Raw genomic sequence first — 26,061 nt, 5'->3', positions numbered from 1 at the left:
ACATGCAAAACACTTAGGTTGACTTGACGAGCCTAGCATGTACAGACATGGCCTCGGAACACAAGAGACCGAAAGGTCGAACATGAGTCGTATAGTAGATACGATCAACATGGAGATGTTCACCGATGATGACTAGTCCGTCTCACGTGATGATCGGACACGGCCTAGTTTGACTCGGATCATGTATCACTTAGATGACTAGAGGGATGTCTATCTGAGTGGGAGTTCATTAATCAGATGAACTTCATTATCATGAACATAGTCAAAAAGGTCTTTGTAAATTATGTCATAGCTTGCGCTTTAGTTCTACTGGTTAAGATATGTTCCTAGAGAAAAATTTAGTTGAAAATTGGTAGTAGCAATTATGCGGACTAGGTCCGTAAACTGAGGATTGTCCTCATTGCTGCACAGAAGGCTTATGTCCTTAATGCACCGCTCGGTGTGCTGAACCTTAGCGTCGTCTGTAGATGTTGCGAAACATCTGACATACACGTTTTGATGACTACATGATAGTTCAGTGCGTAATGCTAACGGTTTAGAATTGTGGCACCAAAGACGGTTTTGAAACGTCGCAGAACATATGAGATGTTCCGAAGACTGAAATTGGGATTTCAGACTAGTGCCCACGTCAAGAGGTATGAGACCTCTGACAAGTTTCTTAAGCTTGCAGACTAAGGGAGAAAAGCTCAATCGTTGAGCATGTGCTCAGATTTTCTGAGTGCCACAATCGCTTGAATCGAGTGGGAGTTAATCTTCCAGATGAGATAGTGATGGTTCTCCATAGTCACTACCACCAAGCTATTAGAGCTTCGTGATGAACTATAACATATCAGGGATAGATATGATGATCCTTGAGCTATTCGCGATGTTTGATACCGCGAAAATAGAAATCAAGAAGGAGCATCAATTGTTGATGGTTAGTAAAACCACTAGTTTAAGAAGGGCAAGGGCAAAAGGGATACTTCATGAAACAGCAAGTCATTTGCTGCTCTAGTGAAGAATCCCAAGGTTGAACCCAAACCCGAGACTAAGTGCTTCTGTAATGAGAGGAACGGTCACTGAAGCAGTACTACCCTAGATACTTGGTAGATGAGAAGGTAGGCAAGGTCGACAGAAGTATATTGGATATACATTATATGAATGTGTACTTTACTAGTACTCCTAGCAGCACCAGGGTATTAGATACCGGTTCGGTTGCTAAGTGTTAGTAACTCGAAATAAAAGCTGCAGAATAAATGGAGACTAGCTAAAGGTGAGATGACGATATGTGTTGGAAGTGTTTCCAAGGTTGATGTGATCAAGCATCGCATGCTCCCTCTACCATCGAGATTTGGTGTTTGCGTGAGCATGATTGGATTATGTTTATCGCAATACGGTTATTCATTTAAGGAGAATAATGGTTACTCTGTTTATTTGAACAATACCTTCAATGGTCTTGCACCTAAAATGAATCTCGATCGCAGTGATACACATGTTTGTGCCAAAAGATATAAGATAGTAATGATAGTACCACATACTTGTGGCACTGCCACTTGAGTCATATTGGTGTAGAACGCATGAAGAAGCTCCATGTAGATGGATCTTTGGACTCACTCGTTTTTGAAAAGATTGAGACATGCGAACCATGTCTATTGGTATATATGCATGAAGAAACTCCATGCAGATGGATCGTTTGTACTCACTTGATTTTGAATCACTTGAGACATGCAAATCATACCACATGGGCAAGATGACTGAAAGGCCTCGTTTTCAGTAAGATGGAACAAGAGAGCAACTTATTGGAAGTAATACATTTTGATGTATGCAGTCCAATGAGTGCTGAGGCATGCAGTGGATATCGTTATGTTCTTACTTCACAGATGATTTGAGTAGATGCTGAGTGTATTTACTTGATGAAACACAAGTCCGAATTATTGAAAGGTTCAAGTAATTTCAGAGTGAAGTTGAAGATCGTCGTGACAAGAGGATAAAATGTCGGTGATATGATCATAGAGATGAGTATCTGAGTTATGAGTTTGGCACACAATTAAGACATTGTGGAAAGTGTTTCACAATTGATACCGCCTGGAACACCACAGTGTGATGGTGTGTCCGAACATCATAACTGCACCCTATTGGATGTGGTGCACACCATGATGTCTCTTATCGAATTACCACTATCGTTTATGGGTTAGGCGTTAGAGATAACCGCATTCACTTTAAAAGGGGCACCACGCAGTTCCGTTGAGATGACACCGTTTAGAGAAACCTAAGTTGTCGTTTCTTAAAAGTTTGGGGCTGCGATGCTTATGTGAAAAGTTTCAGGCTGATAAGCTCGAACCCAAAGCGAATAAATACATCTTCATAAAATACCCAAAAACAGTTGGGTATACCTCCTATTTCAGATCTGGAAGCAAAAGTAATTGCTTCTAGAAGCAAGTCCTTTCTCGAGGAAAAGTTTCTCTCGAAAGAATTGAGTGGGAGGATGGTGGAGACTTGATAAGGTTATTGAACCGTCACTTCAACTAGTGTGTAGCAGGGCACAAGAAGTTGTTCCTGTGGCACCTACACCAATTGAAGTGGAAGCTTATGATGGTGATCATGAAACTTCGGATCAAGTCACTACCAAACCTCGTAGGACGACGAGGATGTGTAATACTTCAGAGTAGTACGTGATCCTGTCTTGGAAGTCATGTTGTTGGACAACGATGAACCTATGAGCTATGGAGAAGCGATGGTGGGCCCATATTCCGACAAATGGTTAGAAGCCATGAAATCCGAGATAAATGGATCTTTAAGAAGAAGACGAACGTGGACGGTAAGGTTACCGTCTATGAAGCTCGACTTGTGGCAAAGAGTATTTTCACAAGTTCAAGGAGTTGACTATGATGAGATTTTCTCATCCGTAGCGATGCTTAAGTCCGTCGGAATCATGTTAGCATTAGATGCATTTATGAAATCTGGCAGATGGATGTCAAAACAAGTTTCTTTACCAGTTTTCGTAAGGAAAGGTTGTATGTGATACAATCAGAAAGGTTTTGTCGATCCTAAGTATGCTAAAAGGTATGCTAGCTCCAGGGATCCTTCCATGGACTAGAGCAAGCATCTCGGAGTCAGAATATAAGCTTTGATGGAGCGATCAAAGTTTTTGGGTTTATACAAAGTTTGTTAGAAACTTGTATTTACAATAAAGTGAGTGGGAGCGCTACAACATTTCTGATAAGTATATGTGAATGACATATTGTTGATCCGAAATGATGTAAAATTTCTGGAAAGCATAAAGGGTTGTTTGAAAGGAGTTTTTCAAAGGAAGACCTGGATAAAGCTGCTTACATATTGGGCATCAAGATCTATAGAGATAGATCAAGAGGCCTGATGATACTTTCAAAGAACGCACACCTTGACATGATTTTGAAAGAGTTCAAAATAGATCAGCAAAGAAGGAGTTCTTGGCTGTGTTACAAGGTGTGAGTATTGAGTAAGACTCAAGACCTGACCACAGCAGAAGAGAGAGAAAGGACGAAGGTCGTCCCCTATGCTTTAGACGTAGGCTCTACAGTATGCTTTGCTGTGTACCGCACATGAAGTGTGCCTTGCCATGAGTTGGTCAAGGGGTACAATAGTAATCCGGGAATGGATCACATGACAGCGGTCGAACTTATCCTTAGTATCTAGTGGACTAAGGAATTTTCTCGATTATGGAGGTGAAAAGGAGTTCGTCGTAAAGGGTTACGTCGATGCGAACTTTGACACTAATCCGGATGGCTCTGAGTAGTAAACCGGATTCGTATAGTAGAGCAATTATTTGAAATGGCTCCAAGTAGCGCGTGGTAGCATCCACAAGATGACATAGATATTCGTAAAGCACGCACGGATCTGAAAGGTTCAGACCCGTTGACTAATAACCTCTCTCACTAGCATAACATGATCAAACCAGAACTCATTGAGTGTTAATCACATAGAGATGTGAACTAGATTGTTGACTCTAGTAAACTCTTGGGTGTTGGTCGCATGGTGATGTGACCTGTGAGTGTTAATCACATGGTGATGTGAACTAGATTATTGACTCTAGTGCAAGTGGGAGACTGTTGGAAATATGCCCTAGAGGCAATAATAAATTGGTTATTATTATATTTCCTTGTTCACGATGATCGTTTATTATCCATGCTAGAATTGTATTGATAGGAAACTCAGATACATGTGTGGATACATAGACAACACCATGTCCCTAGTAAGCCTCTAGTTGACTAGCTCGTTGATCAATAGATGATTACGGTTTCCTGACCATGGACATTGGATGTTGTTGATAACGGGATCACATCATTAGGAGAATGATGTGATGGACAAGACCCAATCCTAAGCCTAGCACAAGATCGTGTAGTTCGTTTGCTCAGAGCTTTTCTAATGTCAAGTATCATTTCCTTAGACCATGAGATTGTGCAACTCCCGGATACCGTAGGAATGCTTTGGGTGTACCAAACGTCACAACGTAACTGGGTGGCTATAAAGGTGCACTACAGGTATCTCCGAAAGTGTCTGTTGGGTTGGCACAAATCGAGACTGGGATTTGTCACTCCGTGTAAACGGAGAGGTATCTCTGGGCCCACTCGGTAGGACATCATCATAATGTGCACAATGTGACCAAGGAGTTGATCACGGGATGATGTGAGTTACGGAACGAGTAAAGAGACTTGCCGGTAACGAGATTGAACAAGGTATAGGGATACCGACGATCGAATCTCGGGCAAGTAACATACCGATGGACAAAGGGAATTGTATACGGGATTGATTGAATCCCCGACATCGTGGTTCATCCGATGAGATCATCGTGGAACATGTGGGAGCCAACATGGGTATCCAGATCCCGCTGTTGGTTATTGACCGGAGAACGTCTCAGTCATGTCTGCATGGTTCCCGAACCCGTAGGGTCTACACACTTAAGGTTCGATGACGCTAGGGTTATAGGGAAAGTTTGTACGTGGTTACCGAATGTTTTTCGGAGTCCCGGATGAGATCCCGGACGTCACGAGGAGTTCCGGAATGGTCCGGAGGTAAAGATTTATATATGGGAAGTCCTGTTTTGGTCACCGGAAAAGTTTCGGGTGATATCGGTAATGTACCGGGACCACCGGGAGGGTCCCGGGGGTCCACCAAGTGGGGCCACCAGCCCCAGAAGGCTGCGTGGGCCAAGTGTGGGAGGGGACCAGCCCCAAGTGGGCTGGTGCGCCCCCCCACCAAGGCCCAAGGCGCATGGGAGAGTGGGAGGGGGCAAACCCTAGGTCCAGATGGGCCTTAGGGCCCATCTAGTGGGCCCCCCCCCTCTCCTCCCCTTGGCCGCCCCCCTTGATGGGATCTAGGGCTGGCCGCCTCCTCTTGGGGTGGGAACCCTAGAGGGGGGCGCAGCCCCCTCCCCCCTATATATATTTGAGGTTTGGGCTGCCCAAGAGACATGAGAACGTCTCTCTTTCGGCGCAGCCCTACCCCTCTCCCTCCTCCTCCTCTCCCGCGGTGCTTGGCGAAGCCCTGCGGGATTGCCACGCTCCTCCATCACCACCACGCCGTCGTGCTGCTGCTGGATGGAGTCTTCCCCAACCTCTCCCTCTCACCTTGCTGGATCAAGGCGTGGGAGACGTCACCGGGCTGCACGTGTGTTGAACGCGGAGGCACCGTTCTTCGGTGCTTAGATCGGAATCAACCGCGATCTGAATCGCTACGAGTACGACTCCTTCATCCGCGTTCTTGCAACGCTTCCGCATCGCGATCTACAAGGGTATGTAGATCCACTCTCCTTCCCCTCGTTGCTAGATTACTCCATAGATTGATCTTGGTGATGCGTAGAAAATTTTGAATTTCTGCTACGTTCCCCAACGCCCCGTAGATCTCGCACCGGCCGCGGTGACCGTCTCACGTGCCCAGGGGCGCGTATAGCAGCCCGACGCAGTCACCCCGCACCTCCAGCCCGTGCCCAGCCGTCCGCCATACCCGCCGCCGCGCCTGCTGTGGCATGCCAGATCCACGCGCGCCCGCACAGCAGCGGCCCCTCAGCCCACGCACGCGCCGCCCAGTCTCCAGCTAGCAAGGCCGCGTCGCCCCGCCTCCAGCGCGCGCCAGGCCGCGCACGCGCTCCGCACCGCGCCGCCGAGCGCCTCCTCCGCCCAGGGGAGCAGCCCCGCGCAGCTCCAAGTCCAAGCAGGAGGGAAGAGAAGGCCCGCCGGCCCTCGCCGGCGGCGGCGGAGGGAGGTGTGGTGGGGGGAGTGCGCCCTGCGGCGCCTAGGGTTTCGCGCCCGGGTCGCCCCGCGGGGGAGCGACACGGGGCTCGGGACCTGACAGGCAGAATTGAGAGGACTCGAATGGGGTAAGGACCTCTGCTACATCTGCTAACACAGCAGCAAGGATTCGCTTACTCAGTATCATCCATTGCTCCAGCCGTATATAACCGTGCAGGTTAGGTTATATCGATGAATATTATTGAAAACAATTCTTCATACATTACAACAATGTGATTTATTTCTGGTTGCATAATATCTATTTGTGGTCTGCACTCTGGAATATGCTTACAACAATCGAGTAGAAGGAATACTTACTGAAGTTGCCAGCATTTCCATCAACTGTGGTATTTGATCTTTACTACCACCAGTGTTTTTCAGATGTATTTTTAATTATTCTCTTTCTCCCATTTAGAATGTGAAGAAGTTGCAGCTTTCTTTAGTCCACAAGTAAATCGTCGATTGATTATATGTTATTCTTTGGTTTTAGAAAAATTAAAGCATAGTGATATAAATACTTCTCAATATACGAGATATAGAAATGTTAATATTAGAATTGATAGTGTGTCATTTACCTATCTATGCATAAAAAATTAACTTGCATTTTTTACTTCCATGTTTATGTGGAACAACTGGATGTATTTGGGACACCTCTTTGGTTACTCCATACTTATCCAGATGACCGCAACAAGTATTTGTTTCACATTGTCTTTGGTTAGTACATGTTTATCCGGAGGACAATAGCAAGTCTTCCTTTTGCCGGGCTATAGGAAGTCTTTGTTTCATAGCATCCCGTCACTGCTTTCCTTCACTTTACAACAAGAAAGAAAGGTTCTTATGAGGTCTTTGGCTCTTCCTACATGAAAACTTTTATGTAACTATTTGGTCAGCAGGGGGGCAGCATCCAACAAAAAGATAGTGCTGCAGACTAGATGTGGAGTTCGTGCAGCTAATCAGGTAAGTGTGCTGCAGTACCCACGGCTGTCTATATTTTTCCTGTTACGATTGCTAATCTGCTGATTTTGTTTCTTAGTTGTGATAGATTGCCATACATGTGTTGTCTCTAGAGCTCCAGAAACCTGTGATGAAAACATGTTGGTTGAATGGTCAATTCCGTTGTTATTTCAATCTATTTTATCATTTCCATGCGTTATCTTGTCTTCATGTATTTACAAAAATTATATATCTCTCTGTCAAGAAAATTTTAAAATAGACGGGCGCAGCAACGCGCGCCAACCATGATCTAGTACTTTCTTATGTTGGTAACTATAGTTTGGGCAGCTTGATAACTTACATAATCATTATGTAGGTAACTTCAGTGTGAGCAGCCTGGTAACAACAGCATGGGAAGCCTAGTAAGAATAGCATGGGAACTTTAACATTAGCATCCCGAATCATGTTGGTTATTATAGTACATGTAGCCCGATGACTACATTTTAACCATATTAGTAACTATATCACATGAAAGATCCAAATGATGGATTTTGGCACAAACTAAATTTTCATGTTATTCCCATGATTCAGAAAACCATGAGCATGGATCAGACACAAATAGATGTTGATAGAAAAGTGTTGTATGCTTGCCATTTTTCTCTTATTTTACCCTTTTCAATGCTATTTTCTCAGCGGTATGATGTGTGTGTGTGTGTATGGGGTGTGTGGGTGTGTGGGTGTGTGTGTGTGGGTGTGTGGGTGTGTGTGGGTGTGCGCGCGCGCTGTCTGTCTGTGTCTGTGCGCGCGCGTGCGTGCGTATGTGTCTGACTCTGTCTCTGCGCGCGCGTGCGTCTCTGTGTGTGTGTGTTTTGTGTATCTAAAAAAATGGTATGTCAAGTATCTTAGTATATCATAATGTTTTTCTTAACTGAAAATATACATTTTTTAATAAAGGATATTTCTTTTTGAGGCCTCTACCCACTATTTTCATTGTCTTCATGGTCAAATAAGCAAAACTTTGTCGTCAAGAAGCCGTCCTTGGTAAATGTTATACTCGTCCGAGTCATTAGTACTTAGTTATTGTTAAACATGTTCTTAGCAAAAATAAACTTTCTTATTCTAATGAATCGAGTTACATTTTATATTCTATAAAAGTGAACTACATTCTAAATTCTTTGGACTAATAGACCTAGGATGAGAGATTAGTTTCTGACGGGAGGGCCACCATTATATAACTGAACAAAATTGGGATCCTCGTAATTTTCATTTTCAAGAGTTATTCAGAGCTGGCCTATTTATATTAAATATTTTTACATCCTTATTACTCATTTTGTTTTACATGTGTGTTGTTTTTCATTGATACACACATATAGACTTATATTTTTCAATATCAACTAGAGAATTAACCATGATATATTGCTCAATACTAGATTTGTTTTCCATAGAACTCTAATGTCAAATACAATTGTGCAGTATGCAAATTATGTTGGCCTTAAAAGGCAGTCTTACGAGAACTTGTGAAAATATTTAGGTTAGTTAGATCGCTCTCCAAATCTAATAAACCCAAATGAAGAGAAATAAAATTACATTTCTCCATAGATTAATTTGTGACTCTTCTAATGTGGTGTATTTGGCCATTTTAGTATATTTAAATGTCTTGGTAGAGGCATGTAGAGCTCTAGAGCCTAAGAAATATCTAGATAAATATTTGTATATAGCTTCAAGTCGGTTTATTTGCGAAATATATAGTCCCCCACCCCCCTCACCCAAACAACTTTTGCACTGCCAATCTGGAGCATCCATCTATCCAACATGTTATCTTTTTAGAACGACATAAAAATACAAATGGACGGAAAGTATTAATTAGGGGTACCATTTGCAAAGCTTTCCCCAAACACACGAAGAGCCACTCGCGCCAAGGCTACAACACAACATCGGTGCCACCGACAAATTCGAAGGGCATAATATGGAGCCAAGCACACACCCGGATAGCTTCGCATACACGCACACTAACCGTCGTGTGAAGATTGAAGAGACATGAGAGCACCCGAAGGGCACAACATAGCCAAGGCTGCACCATCCACCGGCACCACTAAAGGGAAATACTAGCTGAGGAGACACCGGGAGACCATGCCAGGCGCATCCAGAAATCCAAAGCCTGGGCATTACCAGTGATGACAACATGCCAAAGGGAAAGAAGGGGCCACCCCCTAGCCACGACACTCCTGGATGGGAGAATGTCGCATCCATGGACGCCATCTGCAGAGCCATGGAGCTTGCCAACCCGACGGAACAACGCCCTTCACGACAGGCAGCAAGACAAGGGAGCCCCGCCCCATCTGTCCATTGCTGCTCCTGACGTAGAGAGCAAACCACCATTCTTATGAGTTGCATGCCCGAAAATGGACATCATTCTTTTGTTTCATGGTAATGCACGACATTCAACTGTATGTCGCACCATAACAATGACTCGGTAGACATCGGATCTGCTTTCTTGGGTCGCCCCCCCCCCCCCCCCCCCTCCTGATGGCGGTGGCGGATCAACATGGGGGGAGGGGCGTAGACGAGGCGGTTGCCGAGGAACTCCTGATTAACGGTTTGTGGGGGAAGTATGGTGTGAACGAGGGAGGGCACCATGGCGAAGGTGAGGTGGGTGTCATCCAGTTTTAAAGGAGAGGGCTCCAGCGAGAAATGTCCTGCTACGGCAGAGAACTGTGCATGAAGGGGAGGATCCGACAACAAAAAGGAGGGTGCGTCGTGAGGTGTGGTTTTTGTGTTGGGACCGCGCGTTGAAGGTAGCATGGTGGATTGTTTGGACAACCATATTTCTTCCCCACATATGGGTTGGAGTTGGGACAGTCCGGACAGTCCGGGATTTTGGGTAGCCCGTTGGGCGCCTTTTGATGTGTGAACATGTCCGAACGTTCTTGACCTTGGAGACGACTTTGATATTTTATTTGATTCATCTATATCCATTGTAGCCCGTAGCAACGCATGGGCATTATACTAGTAGTTGGTAGTGTGGCACTGCTGGAAGAAATTGAGTAGTACTCTCATACTTTAAGAGAAAACCCATGGAGGGCTTTGGGGCCGTGTTGCATGCATGTGGATGGAGCTGCGAACCGTGATGCATGGGGGCCATGAGCGTCGCTGGAGGATCTACATCCGTCCCTTACTACTAGACAGCAACATGTTCTGCAGCTGGCCTTTGTCACGGCAGTGTGCCCATAAAGGCCCGTACAACGCAACAAACTCCATAAATTCAATGCCGCAGCTCCCACCAAATTTTACCAGCCGATCAAACTTGATGCCTTCCTCTGTACTACGTTGGCTCCTCATTGAAACAATAGTACCGTGACAGTGATGAAACGAGGCCACCTACTCTTTCTTGCTACTCCGTATTTGACAAATTTGATCAATGATCAGTGAAAGTAGATGAACTTCTATACTAGTGCCTGTTCATTACACTCTAACTCTCTATTTCTCTCGCGTGTTTGCATATAAGTTTCATCGTTTGCAGTGTCCATTTGCTCGTCTTCTCTACATGCCGCTGTGGCCAATGGCTGGTCCTCATTCTTCCCTCCGACCTCCTTGATCCTCGCCGCTGCCAACAAGGCCTGTAATAGCACACGGTTCGTCTTGTCTCGTTAACTGATAGAAGTTGCAGCTGTGTTTTGCACACACACAAAAACATTATTTCTTTGAAAAAATTAATTTAACATGCATTGTTGTACCTGTTTCTCCCACTCTGTTCTCATGATAATGACAAGAACTATAGCCATCTGTAGCAACGTGCCTGTTAGCATGCCCGTCCATACCCCCTGCATCCATCATCAATTGAACAACGGGTAATTTCTTTCTTCAATTCGTCAAAGAAAACTCATCAACAAGCTTACCAATGCACCAAGTTTGAACTTGAATCCAAGCAGGACACCAACCGGAATGCCCACCAAGTAGTAGCAACCGATGTTTACGAATGCCACCTGCAATTGCCACCCTGCTCCAACAGCCACACCTGCAAATTCACAAACAAAGGATCAATAACCATGTTAAATTGTTGATTAAAGCCATAGACCTTCTGGGTGTTCTGCTACCTGAGAGCACTGGCCCGATGCTGCTGAAGAAGACGGTGACGGCGAGCAGATACCCCAACCTCGCCGCTCCGTCGACCACCTCCTCGTCGTCGCTGAAGAGCCTCGGCAAGCCTCTCCTCCAGATGAAGAAGACGGCCATGAAGGTGGCCCCGATGAGCGCGGATGTCATGGCCGCCATGGCCACCGCGAACTTGGCCTCCTTGGGTCTGCTCGCTCCCAGCTCGTTGGACACCCTGACGCTGACTGCTTCGCTGAAGCCCAGCGCCACCATCATGGTCCAGAACTCGTAGTTGATGCTGTCAAATTAGTTCTCCATGTTAACATGGTATTTCTTAGAGAAAATTGAGAGAAGTACCATTAAAAGAAGACAAGAAGAAACACTCACCAAACTGACATGATATCAAGCTGGAGCTGGCCATTCTTGAGGAGACCCACCAGAATGAGCAATGCCGCGTAGTACCAAAACTCCAAGCTTTCCCAAATCAATTTACAAAATGAATGAAAACTCATGTGAAAGTATGGATCTGCTCAACCTCAACTGGAAATTTTTACACCAACCAGATCATGGCGGCGGACACGAGGGAGATCTTGACGAAGGCGGCGAGGTTCCTGAACGCGAGAACGGAGAACCCCATCCACGCCTCAGGGAACCGGCCGCTGACCAGGTAGGCGAACTGCGCGGCGTCGATAAGCCAGTAGGAGACGTTGCCCGCGACCGCCGCCCCGCGGAGGCCGTACCCGAGCCGGTTGACGGCGACGTAGGTGAGCGCGACGTGGATGGCGAGCGCGGCGCCGGTGATGGCGGTCAGGGCCCACACCCTGCTCTGCGTCTGGAAGAACTTCTGCAGCGGGAAGTTGGCGGCGTGCGCGAGCAGCCGCGGGATCGCCCACCGCGCGTACGGCCCCGCGGCGACCGCGACGGCGGCCGGCTGCCGGAGGAGGGAGCCCAGGATCGGCGTGGCGAAGGCGTACGCCGGCGTGAGCGCCACTGCGGCCGCGCCGCAGACGATCCACGACTGTTGGACGTAGACGCCCAGCAGGTCCAGCTGCCCGGCGCCCACCGCCTGCCCGCACAGCGTGTCCAGCGCGCACCCCATGCCGAACTGCGCTGCCGTGCCGCATCGCACGCACCATTGTTAGTAAGATTTCTAGCACGCACGGAGGCCTGCTGCGGTGTACCTACCAGGACTCCGTAGGCGAAGCCCTCAAGGATGCTCTCCACGACGGTGACCGCGGCGAGCTCGACGACGCCGATGTGCCCGACGAAGCTGGCGGTGACGAAGCCGATGGAGAACTGGAACACCTCGGTGAGGACCGCCGGGAAGGCGAGACGCCATAGCAGCTTCGACTCCTCCCAGCTCTTCGTCGCCAGCGTCCTCATTACTACCAACCACTGTCTCTCGGAGAGGGGAACAGAGGGTGACGTGTTAATATCACAAGCTACTAAGGCCAACTCGGACGGTAGACCCCGAAAGGACCTCCGTTTCGATCAGATTTTGTCCGTTTGGATCAAGAAAACGGACAACGGACGCGGGCGGACAGGCGGACACGGCCTCTGCACCCAACGGTGCTGCCCCATTTGATGAGCTGTCTGGCCCCGTCATTTCCTCGAACACCTAGCAGGCGTGGACGCCGTTGCCGGTGTCAGCGACCAGCATGCTCTCTGAGAGCGAGGGAGAGCGAGCTGTCGTGGCCAGGTGCGAGGGATCGCAGGGCAACCGGCGACGTGATTAATGGCAGGCGATAGAGGGACGGACGGGTGGCGCCGGCTAGCTATTCCTCGGCAATCGCACTCATGTTTAATGTAGGCAGGCGGACTGACGGATCGTTGTTTGAACATGGGGCTGCCACATGCACTCGGAAGCGGCGAGGGCGACGCTCTCAGCCGGCGGGGCGTTTTGATGTCGAAGTGCAGTGAGAGATCGCGTCGCTCTGAGCCGGCATGAATGCGGCACTTGTGCTTTGAAGAGGCGCTGACCGGCTTCAGGCGGGAAAGTGTGTGGGCGCGGAAGGGTTTTTTGGTCGGCCAACATAGTTAGGAGTGGACGTGGCAGCGGTCTGGACACCCGCAAAGCCCCCCAGTTTGTCTTCGGTACCGCTCTACGGACCGATAAAGGCATATGCGTTGGATGGCAAAATACGTCCAGACCGCGTGGTCCGGACGATTGCAGGTTGTTTGAGGGTGTGCGTAAGCTAGTCTGTAAGAGTAACTCCAACGGGGCGACTCATTTCGTCCGCCGCCGTCCGTTTGGGTCGGCGCGGACACAAGAGGCGGCCCAACGCGCCGACCCAAATGGACGCGCATCCGCTTGGCGTCCGCATGGCGACCCATTGCCGGCCCAATTTTGAGCCGGATTTGCGTCGGCGCGGACACGAGACGGACGCGCGCGCGCCTACTCCTCTCCCCGGGCCCGCCGGCCGGTGGCAGACACCACCATTTCCCCCAGAAACCCTCCCGCCCCCACACCCGCCATGGACGACGCCATCGACCTCGACGCCGCCGCCGGCCTCGCCTCCTCGCCTCGTCCGTTGCCGCCGCCCCCTCCGGGAAAGGCAAGCCTCGTGCCCCGCGCAAGACCGCCGTCGCGACCAAGCCAAAGAAGCCGCTGACGCCCGAACAACGGGCAAGGGAGTCGGCCAAGAGGAAAGGCCGGAGGCATGCCGCGAACGCGAGGGATGAGGCCGCCGCGCAGGCCGCCGTCGTCGCCGCCGCGCAGCAGGAGGTCACCAACGCCCGCGTCGCGGCGGCAACGAGGGAGGCGCTCTACATGCTAGGGTTAAACCCTGGCCAGCACGGCCTCGTCCAAGCCACCGTCGCCGTGGCCAGCACCGGCTCGTCGGCTTTTCCTCGGATGGTGCTGCCCGGCTCGCCCTGCGCGTCGGCTTGCAACCCGGTGCCCGGCTTCCACGTCGACCCGCAGGCCTCCCACCTCTCCGGGGGAGTGCTCGCCCGACGTGAGCGTGGTCGCGCCTTCCACGCCCGCGCCCGCGCCCATCGACCCCAACGCCACCCCCGTGGCAGGTGGCTCGTCATCCGGCGGCGCGAGGAAACGCGCGCGGCAGACGCCGGCTGGCGTGCTCCCGGACGCCCGCAACTTGTTCGAGGGAATGCCGTCCGCCGTCGACGAGGACTACATGCAGAACCTCATCTTCGAGGGCGGTGCGCCGGCCGCTGGCTACGATCCCGACGAGACACAAAGCCAAGACGGCCGCGGGGCGTTCACGCCGGCCGCTGGCTATGATCCCGATCAGGCGGCCTTCATGCGTGATCAGGTCGGCATCGACCTGGACGGCTTCCCACTCGACCACGAGTTTCCGGACGACTACGGGCTAGAGGAAGAGGACAAGTGCGACATCGAAGTGGAGCCTTTGTTCGAGGACGAGCTCGCCAACCAAGCCGCCGTCCCTAAGCCGAAGCGCAAGAGCAAGCGCATGAAGGCATACACGGCGGCCGAGGACAAGCTTCTTTGCGAGTGTTGGCGAGACATTGGACAAGACCCCAAGACGGGCGCCGAGCAAAAGCATTCAATCTTTTGGATTCGTGTCCACTGAGAGTTTTATGAGCGCAAGAAGTTTCCGCCTTATCAATTTGTGAGCACGCGCTGGTGGGTGTCCATTTCCAAGCGATGGAGGGTGATCCAACAAGAGTGTAACAAGTTTTGCGCCACTCTTGAGAGCGTCAAGGCCCGCCCCGTGGACGGCATCGGCATGCAAGACATGGTATGCTAGCAAGCCGTCCTCTTTTGTGTCATCAAGTTCATGCTTGCGTGTTCACTTGCATATCATTTGCCCATATGCTTACATGGAAACATTTTGTAGGCATTTCAAGCTTTGGAGGCATTCAAGGTTCCACACAATGGCAAGTGCTTCAACCTCTTCCATTGCTTTCGGGTCATCAAGGACGAGGAGAAGTTCAAGGCGCAATATGCCGCACTCAAGTCGCGTGGGGGGGGGGGGGGGGGGAAGCAAGCCGTGGAGGATGTTGGGGAGGGTGAGCCGGCACGGCCGCGGGGGAAGACCAACTCCAAGAAGGAGGACAAGCGGGATGCGACATCCAATGCCTTGATCGCAAGCGTGGAGGGTATGATGAATAAGAAGGACCCAAGGGAGGAGGAGCCCAGCGTTTCAAGGCGGAGCAAATGGGCGCTTTCATGGAGATCCAAAGGAGGAGGCTTGAGATGGACGTGGAGAAGCAAGCCAAGATGTTCGAGTTGGAGGCGGAGAAGCAAGCCAAGATGATAGAGATCGAGGCCACCAACGCCAAGACCAAGGCGAAAGAAGTGGCTCTCGCGAGCATGATGACCGGGGTGGAGATCAGGAAGGTGGATCTCAACACCGTGTCGCCAAAGAAGAGGCCGTTGTTCGAGAAGATGCAGGCCGACATGCTCAAGTTCGACGACGAGTGATCTATGGTGGCGAGCGCCATCTTTTTTGTACGCCGGCAGGTGTGCTGGCATGACCACGGGAGCCGCGATGGTGTGGTCGAACTCAAGTCCCACCCTTTTTTGTTTGCCGGCCGGCTGGCGAGTGCGCCAGCATGAATTGTGGTGATATTTTCTGAAGCCGGCATTGTATGCCGGCGCTGGCATGATGCCTACATGAGATATGGCCGCTGGCATGATCGGCCGCGGACCTTTTTTTTCAAAAAGTTGAGTGCGGACATGAAATGGGTCGACGCGTTAGGCGCACTGCCGACCCAAATGAAAAACAGGGCGGACGCCGGGCGGGCGGCCGACCCAAACGGACAAATGCACCGTCCATTTGGGTCGGCCTGTTCGGCGGATGTATACTAGTAATTTATAAAGTCATCTGTTTATCAATATTCAAATGATTTTTTGAACAAATTGTGAAATAAATGTTGCTTATGTGGAGGAACACTTCACTTGACGAAATTGAATAATGTTCGTGATTTTGAAAAAAGAATTACGATTTTTACTGATGACTTTTTTTGAAAATATTAATGAATTTAAAATTGTTCACGAATCTGAGAAAAAAATTGCGGCTTTAAAAAAGTTCACGAATTTGGAAAATATTCAAAGAATTTAAAATTTTCACAAAACTGAAAAATGTACACGAATTCGAGGAAAGTTCATGAATTTTAAAAAACATCAATTTTCAATAAGGTTCACAATTGCTTTTAAAAAGATCATGAATTTGGTAAAGTTCACTAAACTGAGAAATTTACACGAATTTGAGGAACGTTCACAAATTGGAAAAAAAATTCTTCAAATTTAAAAAAAGTTCATGCATTTGAAAAACATAAAAAATAGAAAAAGTAAAGAGAAAAATAAAGAAAGAAAGAAAAGAAAAATAAGAAACTGAACAAAAGCGAGTGAAAACTACAAACAACACAAAACAAGAAAGAAACAACCAGAAGCTTCTGGAAGTTTCACAAAATCTGAAGAGAATCGCGCACTAGATGAGCCGGCCCATTTAAGTCCAACGATCGGCTGCTGTGTAGGCGCCATGTACGAAACGCACAGTACATGACGCCATAAGCGCAGAATAGGAATTCGCGCCGCTCGGAGGAAGCTACTGTTTTTCTTTTCTCAGTTATTTTTTTAGTTTCCTTTTCTCTTTTATTTTTTCCCTCGTGTACAGGATGCATCGGGGATATAGGTTGTACTCCCTCCGTAAACTAATATAAGAGCATTTAGATCACTATTTTAGTTGTCTAAACGCTCTTATATTAGTTTACAGAGGGAGTACTGCGCACCAAGTGCAAGTTGCTTGGAATACACCATTTCTTCTTTGGCATACACATTTCTAGTGGTGTGCATCATCACCCCACCAAAACCGTGACATCACATCTTAGATACCATTGTAAAAATTTATACGTTTTACAAAACGGAGATAGCATAGGTTGGTATTGCTTGTGCTATCGACTTTTCTGAAAACGTCCTTGACTGCTGAAGATAGACATCTTTCTTTTCAACTATTTAACCTCTGGATTAAATGGTCCACCAAATATCAACACCATTTTTGTGGAATCCAATGTTACCGGGATGCACAAATATTTTTCATACATAGCTTATGTCATTATATTACTATACTATAAGGGTAGAAACACACCCAACCCTTCGTATTGACACTGGTGCTAGAGCTGAAGAGGACAATTGATTTATCCACGCTAACAAGTTGCCCAGATGCCAAACAGTATTGATCAAATATTGATTTCAAACAGTCAACATTTTGTGTGTTGGCTTTCACAAAAATTAAAGAGTTATCAACAAAGAGTAAATTGGTGATTGCTCGTGCATCTACCACTAAATCACCATTATCTACAGTATGTGACAACTGACAACAAACATGCCAGTCCTTCCGTACATAGCAAAGACCTCTCGATGGTTTAATCGTGTCAGTTTCCTCAGAATTAAATCGTGTATTTTGTATTCCACCAGTGTCACACAAAAGCATAACAAGCTTGGCCCAGTGAACATGATAGCCTCCAAAGGAGATGGCCACGGCTTGACCTTCTTCCTGAGCTAACCCACTTTGAACAGTTACTTATTACCCCCGCAGAAAAAAAAGAGAGAACAGTTTCTTATTACCGATCGGGAAGCCAAGGTACGAAAATCAACACACTCACTTTGAAGTTCAGCTTGCGAGCTACGTTAAGCTGTTCGTCATAAGCTTCTAAAAGTCAATTGTAGAACATACAACGCAATGATGCGTGCATCTCAAGGAATGGATCATTTGGTAAGAAAAGGATCAAAGAAACAAATAGATTAATCACTCGGGCGGATTTATAAACATACTCCGTATGGCCCTGCAGATTACACGGTCGTGTTGATCAATGATTATATATAATATGCTGCCGCCGGTCCAACCAGATCAGAGTCGGTCGTTCATCTATATTCAAACTTCTTATCATGACCAAGTAATCAAGTTGACATGTAACATGATGACATCAAATATCGTTCGATGGCCACACGGTATGTGTGGTGAGCAACTTCTGAATGGAAGTTATGTTATGATGATTTATATACGTATTTTGTTGCGGGAAATGATGATTTATATCCTTAGCTCTACTTAAAAAAAGGTACATAATCCAAACAAACAAAAAATCATTCGGTGAACACACGGTAAGACCGTGCAACTGGAATACATGAATTACTTACCTACCCGGGGTTGTTTAACTAAGCCAACTTGCATATCTTTTTATTTCTTTTTGCAGGGTAACTTGCATATCCTTCACATTCGTCTCTACATAAACAAAAAAGCAATGTCTCTTCCCATTTCCACAAGCTGACATAGAACAAGCCGGCAACGAAGATCAACCCATCCATCTCGCACTCTTCATCTCCAACCGATTGAAGGTAATTCCAGCTCGCTCTATCTCTATACACTCTTTTCTCCCAAATATCTGATATCCGATCTTTAAGCTTTCTTGCGGTTACTTATTTTCTTTTTTGATTGCCAAGAGAGCAATTCCGTGGTTTCTTCTATTTTTTGACGGAAACCATGGTTTCATTTAAAGAAACCTTCATGGCATCAAGTTCAATTTTTCCGGGCATATCTTTCTTTTCTTGTTAACCTGATGAAATATGTTCCCTGTGTTCTTGAGCATATCATCCGCAAACCTAAATTTTTTGCTGGCATAGTTTATTTTCTTGTTAACTTGCAGTATCCTCACAAAGGAAAAAGAACTTATACTAATATGTTACTCCCTCATAAACAGAAATAAGAGCGTTTAGTAGTGATTTAAACGTTCTTATATTTCTTTACAGAGGATTACATGTGTTCTTGAATGTAACTACTATCTAGATTTGGGATCATAGGAGGATATCTTCCTGGACGTGCAGCTTCCTCCTCTTTCCCCTTTCTTTCGCTTGGTACCTCCGCGCGCAGCGTCCTATTCCTATGTCATACTCTGCGGCTGTGCCCACTCTGCCGCAATCGGCTTGGCCGCCACCCGGCGCGGATGTTGCCGGTGTGCTTCTGCACCGCGTCCTCGCCGGACAGCCTCCGGTCCGACCCCGCGCCGTTTCGCTCCAGCGCTACCCGCTGCGGCGGGTCGCCGTTGGGCGGGCACGGCGCGCGTAGGTTCGGCAGGAACACCGGACTGGTCCAAGGGTTCGCGTTGCATATCCGCGGCGCGATGCAGCCCCGCGGCCACAGCGAGGCGCCTTCAGGATTCTGAATCCTTTGCGATGCAAGCCAGGTTCTAGATCTGCACCTCTGACTTTGTTATACCTCACTGTATATGTATTCAAATCAAAATTGATAAAAAAAACTGAACTTTTTATACCATTGTCTGTCAACAATATATGTTCTGATCCCTCTTTTTTTTAAATATATATGTTCTGATTTATCTGTGCACAAGTTCGTTCATGAATGTTACATACAGGTATATAGGTTTGACCTCCGTATCTGTATTGCGTTTTCTTCGTGGATATTATCACCTTCAGAGCTTTTGTTGTGTTTGTATTTGCTTGCTGAACCTTTCAACACACACAAGCATCTACTGACTTGGTGTCTACATAAAAGCTTTATATAGAAAGCTAACTGTAATCGTTTCCTGAACCTTTCTACACATACAAGCATCATTTTATACCTCACTGTATGTGTATTCAAATCAAAAGTGATTAAAAAAAGAACTTTTTATACCACTGTCTGTCAACAATATATGTTCAGATCCCTCAATTTTTTGAAAAATATAGTATATGTTCTGATTTATCTGTGCACAAGTTCGTTCATGAATGTCACAGGTATATATAGGTTTGACCTCAGTATCCGTGTTGCGTTTTCTTCTTGGAAATTAATTATCACCTTCAGAGATCTTGTTGTGTTTGTATCTGCTTGCTGAACCTTTCTACACACACAAGCATCTACTGACTTGGTGTCTATACAAAAGCTTTATATAGAAGGCTAACTGTAATTGTTATTACTCTTTTGTGAATTAAGTAGTTTCTTAGTGGATCCCAGGATTATAACGTTCCTTTTTATCGGGTTAAAATGTTGCCATTTTCAACACGTGCGGCATCGAGGCGTCGGTAAGCAGTGTGTGTAAGTATGTGCAAGCTTATTGTGCGGCTACGCTGTATTTGGAGATATTTTGTGTTTCTGAAAAATAATTTCAACCTAAGGCCATTCAAATCGGACCCCCTTTTCGAATCTTTTTAACACCGATACATTTTTAGATATTTAAACACCTTCTTGCGTCGAATCATATTAGTTAGCAGCATGCTGTAAGACATGCATATAAATGATTGGTCATGTTTTAAATTTGTAAATTAGATTTGCTGGCTTGAAGGCTCGTGTTGAGCAACACACAACTTCCAAATTCTCTCCATCTGTCTAAGCTCCACCCTCTGGCGCTTCCACACAAGTTACACTAAGAGCAGACCGGAGGAAACTTTACCCATCCATCTCTGATCTGTTCCGTTGATTGAAGTTAATTTCGCTAACTTTTTGTAGTTTGTTCCGTGCGCCGAGATCACTAGCTCCTACTCCCTCCATTTCCATCTCATAGTATAAGATGTTATTACAACCAATATATGAGTACATTGGTTGTAATAACATCTTATATTATAGGACAGAGGGAATAGTATATACCATGCAGAAAATTTATGGGCTTTCTACTCTTTATTTTTCTCTTCTAGTAATGTTGTGCTTGCAGTGTATTGTAGCTCTTTGTCGTTAAAAAATGTCTTCGTGTTCTTTTCTCGGAAATGGGGAACCCTTTGCTTTCGTATATGGCATGCATGTTTGAATTAGCCAGGGATTCAGAAGATAACTAGAATCAGACTACATTTCAGATACATTATTGGTGAACGAACTTATTATCCTTTTTCTCTAATTATTAAATGAGATAATGACATGTCGTTCAGTTTCAAGCATTCATGGGATTGTATGGTGATCATTATGATAATGAAAGAGTAATTTTCTTTATATGTTTCGTTCTGGCAGCAAAAACAACATCCTTCCTGCTGATGGCAGGAGTTTTGGATGCTTTGGCATCTTATGTCAGCAACATGCTCACTGAGATGGCAATAGAAGAAGTGGCCATGCTGATTGGGGTCTCTAGCGGGATTGATGACCTAAGCGTCAAGCTCAGGGACCTAAAAAATGTCCTTGCAGATGCCGATAAGAGGAACATCACAGACGAGAGTGTGCGGGAGTGGGTGGAGGAACTGAAGCGCGCCATGTATCACGCCACTGACATCCTCGACCTGTGCCAGCTCAGAGTCATGGAGCAAGGTCCATCCAAGGACATGGGGTGCCTTAACCCACTCCTCTTCTGCATGCGAAACCCCCTCCATGCCCACGAGATCGGGAGCCACATCAAGGCGCTCAACCAAAAGCTAGATGAAATCTCCAAGAGGGGCGGTAGTTTCAATTTTATCAAGCTGGAAGCCTACCAAAACCGAAAGACAACCAACCCTCCTCCTGTCAACCGCAAGACAAATCCACTGCTGGAGCGATCGAGTGTGGTCGGGGAGAAGATTGAAGATGATACAAGGGCACTTGTCCATATGCTCATGATGGAGTCAGGGGACAAGAGTGATAGCATCATGGTGTTTGCCATAGTTGGTGTCGGTGGAATTGGTAAGACTACCCTCAGCAAGAAGGTCTTTAATGATGAGGCCATTCAAGACAAGTTCACCACAAAGATATGGTTGAGTGTCACACAAGAGTTCAGCGAGGTTGAGCTGTTGCAGACGGCCATCACTTCCGCCAATGGAAACTTGCCAGGGCCAGGTGGTGGGTCTCAAGACAAAGCTTTGCTTGTGCCGGCTCTTGCGAGTGCTATCAGAGACAAGAAGATATTTCTTGTGTTGGATGACATGTGGGGCACCAATGAATGGACCAACTTGCTGAAGGCTCCCTTTAGCCACAGCGCCCCTGGTAGCTGAGTCCTCATCACATCAAGACATGAAGCTATTGCTCGAGGCATGAAAGCTGTGCTTCCTTACCACCATGTTGACAAATTAGAGCCCGAAGATGCTTGGTCATTGCTCAAGAAGCAGGTGAGTGTATGGCTACTAGCAACCTCTGCTCTATCTCAAGTAAAAAATCAATAGTATATTCATTTATTACTTATTAGCACAGGTCATAGCCATATTTCGAGCAGTCTTTGTGCTTCATACCTATGTTCATTGCGTCTCTATGAGGGCACCCGCCGTTTATTGCGTCTCTATGTATATATGTTCATTGTTGTTTGATGAATGATGCTGCTAGGATTCAATTAGTATTGTTACCACGGCAAACTTGTTGCACTTTTATTTGATGTTTCATAACTGTAAGACAAGCAGAGAAAACGGCATTAATCCATCTGAGATGTCCCTGTGAGTGGAGCATCAAATCAATTATTAATCAACGGGTAGCTCGATGCTTTTGTTTGGTAACTTAACTTATGAGTACATCAGTTAGTCTAGTAGCCACTCCAGTGTGTTTGCGTATGTGCTTCTTATTAATTCTACATGCTTAAACTGCTTGCAGGTACTCACAACAGAGAAAACTGAACCTGCAGTTGATATGCTTAAGGATATTGGGTTGCAAATCATAGAAAAATGTGACGGGTTACCGCTTGCCATAAAAGTGATGGGAGGACTCCTATGCCAGAAGGACAAAGAACGGCGTGATTGGGAAAAGGTTTTGCATGATTCTATATGGTCAGTAAGTCGTATGCCAGAAGAGTTAAACTATGCAATATATCTTAGCTACGAGGACTTGTCTCCATGTTTAAAACAATGCTTTCTGCATTTCTCCCTTAAGCCTAAAAGGATATGTTTTACCCACGCACAGTTTGTGGGAATGTGGATTGGTGAAGGATTTGTTCATGGAGAGACTGATAAATTGGAAGAATTAGGAAATGAGTACCATAAGGAGCTAATATTGAGGAACCTTATAGAGCCAGATCCATTATATTCCAGTCAAACTATTTGCCACATGCATGATGTTGTTCGATCGTTTGCTCAGTTTTTGACTAGAGATGAAGCACTAATAGGTCATAGTGGAGAAATTCTTAATAGCAAGCTTAGTCTGCCAAAATTTCTTAGGTTTTCTGTAGAAACCAAAGGCGGGCAATCTGATGAATTTGAGTGGAGATGTTTACAAGAGCAAAAATCTCTAAGATCGATAATAATAATTGGGAATTTCAAGATTCAGTCTGGTGATTCGCTGATGAGCTTTTCAAGTCTTCGAACTCTACATGTAGAGTCTGCAAATTTTGCTGCATTGGCTGAATCTCTATATCAGCTCAAACACTTGAGGTATCTAACACTAGAAAACTGCAATGATATAAACAGCCTGCCAGAGGACATTCACAAGATAAAATTCCTACAACACCTTGGTCTTGAAGGTTGTAGGAGTCTGGTGAAACTTCCTGACAGCATTGTCAAGTTAGAGGAACTGAGATTTCTTGACCTTGACGACACATGTGTAAATAGTATGCCTAGGGGTTTCTGTGCCTTGACAAATCTGAGGGAACTATATGGGTTCCCAGCCTACGTGGATGGTGATTGGTGTAGTTTGGAAGAGTTGGGACCTCTTTCTCACCTCATTCATCTTGGATTAAAGGGTTTGGAGAATGTAGCCGTTACCTCGTCTGCCTTGAAGGCCATGCTTGTTGCAAAGGTACATCTTACCTTAATGAAATTACACTGCACCAATACACTTGACAACAATAGAAGAGTACCCTCTGAGAAGGAACAAGGAATAATTGAGGAGGTGTTTGATGAACTCTATCCTCCGTCTTGCATCGAAAATATCAACATCCGAGGATATTTTGGTCGCCAGCTCCCAAGATGGATGATGTCAACAGCAACATCGCATCTCAAGAGCTTGAGATTTTTAACAATGCACGAACTTGTTTGTTGCATCCAACTCCCTGATGGCTTGTGTCTGCTCCCATGTCTTGAGCTCCTAGCAGTTGACCGAGCGCCAGCTATCAAGCGTGTTGGACCTGAATTTGTGCAGTGCCCGGATCACCGTCATCATCCTTCATCCCAGGTGACAACTTCTTTTCCAAGACTGCATAAAATTAAGCTAAATGCATTGGTGCAATGGGAGGACTGGGAGTGGGAGGAGGAAGTGCAAGCTATGCCCATCTTGGATGAGCTTAGTATCGTAAGATGCAATTTGAGGCGTATCCCCCCCGGCCTTGCATCCCATGCAAGGGCGTTGAAAAAAGTATATATGAGCAACATCGAGCGCCTTGACGCTGTTGAAAACTTTGGTTCCATCATTGAGCTCAGGCTGTCTCACATGCCAGAGATGACTAGGATCTCTAATATTCCCAAATTGCAAAATCTTGAGATCTGCTTCTGCCCAAAGGTCGAGTTACTTGAGCAGGTGCCTGCACTCAGAAGACTTGTGCTGAATCTGTGGCACAGTGAGAAACAACTCCCGTTATACCTACAGACTGTGAAGCCAAGTCATTTTTTGTTGAGCTGCAGCCGAAAGGTACTCACCTCCATGGCTTTGGGAAAATCTGGCTCGGAGTGGTACAAGTTCAGCCACATCCAGCATGTCGAGGCTTATGCAAAGGATGGAGGCAATGAGAAAAAATGGCACCTACTGTACACAAGAGAGCCCTACAAGATCGATACAAATGTTGTGCAGGTGATAATTCTGTCACTCTTTCCAAACATAATAGCTACTCCTTTTGGTAATTCCATGCATCTGCATTTCATCAGTATACATATATGCTAGAACCTGAATGAACATATTTCATGTTGCTTTGTTTCGCTTAAATTGCAGGATTATTCAGATGAATAATATGACGTACAATAAGGAGAGGAAGGGCTACGAAAGGAAAGAAGGAACATCATCCAAGGTTATACGTGATTGAAGGAATTGTATGTCTGATGCTGCTGCTACTAGTACTTCTCTACTAGCCTTAGTTTCATACCCTTAAGTATTTCATAGGAGCGCTGCTACATTTGCGGTGAATAGTGGTACTTTTTTTCACTAAATTGAATTGAATTGTGATCTAGATCTGTTGTTAAGGTAGAAAATTTTATAGGTGTCATTATGAGATTTTTAGAACTGAAAAGGAGTTCTTTTTTAAATACTGAAAAGGAGATTTGGTAACTGTCACGCACCGACGCACAGTTATAATTCAGAACACACATTCAGCTTGCAATTAGGCATGAAACTGAACTTCATATGAAGGTGGTTTATAACTGTTTTGATCAAATGCATGCAGGTGAATCGAGGGCAGCCTCCCCCTCTTCCTGTAGCCAGAAGCTGGCTCAGACGTATCAAGTGTGCGCATCCATGGAAGCGAGTCAAACAACAATACAGTATGAAAGCGAGATCAAGAGAATGATACCGAATTTTATTTTTTGCAATAAGGCGAAGGCCATGTATTAAGATCATCCAACCCTTGCAGGCCATCCTTGTGAAAACAGAGTACTGTACATTTGTTCTATATATGAGCCCCTGGTCTGTTGCTTTATTGCTGAAGAATGAAGATGTGATGTCGTTAATCTTGTGAACATATATGGCCTGGTTGGGCAGACTCAGTTTGATGAGCAGGTGAGGAAGAGAATAGTATACATATATGGTGGCTTTTACTGTTCTGAAATGGAACTTAATAGGCCAAGCAGCTGTATACAGTGTGAGCACATAGTGTCGTAGATATTCAGAGGGTCACTGAGGATCATATGACACCATGGTCTCTGGAGACATGGAATTCTTGGCGTAGCGGGGCATCTCGCCGTATCCCAATTTGCTCTCTGGGTTCACCAAATGAAGTTGGTCTCTGGATTATTGATTGGAAGGAAACAGGAAGCTAGTAATTCAGGTTGTTGAAGGTTCTGAAACTGCAACTGAATACG

General features: G+C 46.3%; 2 protein-coding genes across 3 annotated transcripts; one reads left to right on the top strand and one right to left on the bottom strand.

The window, feature by feature from the left end:
• Positions 1 to 10,416: 10,416 nt before the first annotated feature.
• LOC109749830 (protein DETOXIFICATION 32) lies at positions 10,417 to 12,736 on the bottom strand. 2 transcript variants are annotated; one of them, XM_020308770.4, is made up of 7 exons: positions 12,456 to 12,736; positions 11,831 to 12,375; positions 11,658 to 11,744; positions 11,273 to 11,568; positions 11,075 to 11,193; positions 10,913 to 10,999; positions 10,417 to 10,795 (listed from the first exon to the last, which is right to left on the bottom strand). In XM_020308770.4, the coding sequence occupies exons 1-7, from the start codon at positions 12,651 to 12,653 to the stop codon at positions 10,622 to 10,624; spliced, it is 1,506 nt and encodes a 501-aa protein (XP_020164359.1). In that variant the 5' UTR covers positions 12,654 to 12,736; the 3' UTR covers positions 10,417 to 10,621. The 2 variants fall into 2 exon arrangements, with proteins under 2 accessions (XP_020164359.1, XP_020164360.1); XM_020308771.4 differs by having other exon boundaries at positions 11,831 to 12,380; positions 12,456 to 12,647.
• A 5,546-nt stretch (positions 12,737 to 18,282) lies between these two features.
• Positions 18,283 to 25,687, top strand: LOC109749831 (putative disease resistance protein RGA1). The gene is given in 5 exon segments (XM_020308772.4): positions 18,283 to 18,591; positions 21,185 to 22,245; positions 22,718 to 24,841; positions 24,980 to 25,077; positions 25,428 to 25,687. Coding segments are annotated over 3 exon segments (3,180 nt in total). The 5' UTR covers positions 18,283 to 18,591; positions 21,185 to 21,207; the 3' UTR covers positions 24,998 to 25,077; positions 25,428 to 25,687.
• The last annotated feature ends 374 nt before the right edge of the window (positions 25,688 to 26,061 follow it).

Source organism: Aegilops tauschii, chromosome 3 (assembly GCF_002575655.3).
Source record: "Aegilops tauschii subsp. strangulata cultivar AL8/78 chromosome 3, Aet v6.0, whole genome shotgun sequence".
Classification (NCBI taxonomy): Eukaryota; Viridiplantae; Streptophyta; class Magnoliopsida; order Poales; family Poaceae; genus Aegilops; species Aegilops tauschii.
This window is presented reverse-complemented; position numbering and strand designations above follow the sequence as displayed.